The following is a 1,671-nucleotide window of genomic DNA, read 5'->3' as shown; positions in this document are numbered from 1 at the left end:
ACTGTTCAGTCCGGGAATAATGCGCTTCGTCAGCTGCTCGGAACAGCTATGTGCACACATACACACATACACACGCATACACCAGACAGTCGAAAGACAGATAGAGGCGACTGCTGCAGCAAATACAGAACGCAACGCGTGGTGGCGTCTAGTGCATTGCATGCATGCATGCACAGTTTGCATGTAGCAGCTCCAACGTGTAGAGGTGACGCCCGTTGCTCATGCGCCATGATACCCGCAGGCAGCAGCAGCGGCGGGACAGCAGAGTCATCAGAAGAGGGCACTATGGTTAGATCGCGTTGCAGAAAGATGATTCCTTCTTCTACAGGTCTCTCAGCTAGTGCCATCTACACTAGATGCTCTGCAACTGAATCACCTGGCATAACTGGGGGGGTTGGGGGGCTTGGAGGTGGCTCCTGCTTTACGTTGAATGTCTGCTTACGCTCTCTCCTACGAGTCCCTGTTGCTGGAGAGGGCATTGAGGGCGCTCCATGCACAGTACGCGATGGAGCTCTCCCGTCCAGGCAAGAGGCTCCTAGTGCAACTTCAGCTGAGCCATCGGATATATTTTGGGGGGTTGAGGGGCCTGGAGATGGCTCCTGCTCATCGCCAATTCTCTGCATACGGCCTCTTCTAAGAATGATTGGTACTGGACGGCGCTTTGAGGGATTTTCACGCACATTACTCGATGGACGACTCCCGTCCAGGCCAGAGTCTCCTGCTGCATCAGCAGCTGAGCCACTTGGTACATTTTGGGGGGTTGAGGCGCCTGGAGATGGTTTCTGCTTGCCGTCCGTTCCCGGTCTACGGCTTCGCCTAGGAATTCCTGGTGCTTGAGGGGGCTTTGGCGGCCTTTCATGCACACTACTCGATGAAGCTCTCCCGTCCAGGCCAGAGGTTCCTGCTGCAGCATCAGCAGCTGAGCCACTTGGTACATTTTGGGGGGTTGAGGCGCCTGGAGATGGCTTTTTTATATCGTTAGTTCTCGGTCTGCGGCTTCGCCTAGGAATTCCTGGTGCTCGAGGGGGCTTTGGCGGCCTTTCATGCATATTACTCGATGGAGCTCTCCCGTCCAGTCCAGAGGCTGCTGCTGATGTGGCGGGCCGCGAACCAACGGAAAGATCAATAATTTCAAATATATCGTGTGCGCCGACTGAAAGCCAGGCCGATTCAGCAAAGGGGTCTTCGCTGCCAATTAATAGAGTGTCAATAAGAGCATCCAACGCAGGATCGAGAGGGGAGGCAGGCTGTAGCGTGCCGTCGTCGAGCGGTACCTCAAGTATCAGCAGTTTTCCCCAACCCTCCTCATCGAATAATTCTTCGCTTCTCCTCTTAAGAGGTGCTTTCTTCAAGTCTGTCTTTACCTGTTCAGCATTTTCTGCCTGGAAAACCGCAGCTGACGCGCCGGCGGCCGCCTCCAGTGAAGAAGCATGCTGTATATCTGATGTTAGCTCATGCACCGGCATAAGACCCGAGAACAATTGAACGCCAGCATCTTGTAAGCCCTGTTCCTCTTCTGTGGATGTGCTTTCATGGGATGGTGCGCTACTTGGATCGGATTCCGCGCATTTTCCGCTCCCCCAGCTAGCGGCCAACCTGCGGGCGAAGGACGCAGCCTTAATTGTCTTTCTCACGAACAAACTGCACACGTAGACAAAGAATATCGCAGCG

The 1,671-nt window shown here is 54.4% G+C and overlaps 1 protein-coding gene across 1 annotated transcript; it reads right to left on the bottom strand.

Moving 5' to 3' along the window:
- Positions 1-347: 347 nt before the first annotated feature.
- EAH_00065980 (hypothetical protein) lies at positions 348-1,466 on the bottom strand (the record flags this gene model as incomplete). The annotated part of the gene is made up of 1 exon (XM_013392776.1): positions 348-1,466. The coding sequence occupies one exon, from the start codon at positions 1,464-1,466 to the stop codon at positions 348-350; it is 1,119 nt and encodes a 372-aa protein (XP_013248230.1).
- Between the last annotated feature and the right edge of the window lie 205 nt (positions 1,467-1,671).

Source organism: Eimeria acervulina, genomic scaffold, assembly GCF_000499425.1.
Source record: "Eimeria acervulina Houghton genomic scaffold, Eah_scaff2325, whole genome shotgun sequence".
NCBI classification, from domain to species: Eukaryota; Apicomplexa; class Conoidasida; order Eucoccidiorida; family Eimeriidae; genus Eimeria; species Eimeria acervulina.
The sequence above is the reverse complement of the archived record's forward strand: the minus strand, read 5'-3'. Positions and strand labels throughout refer to the sequence as shown.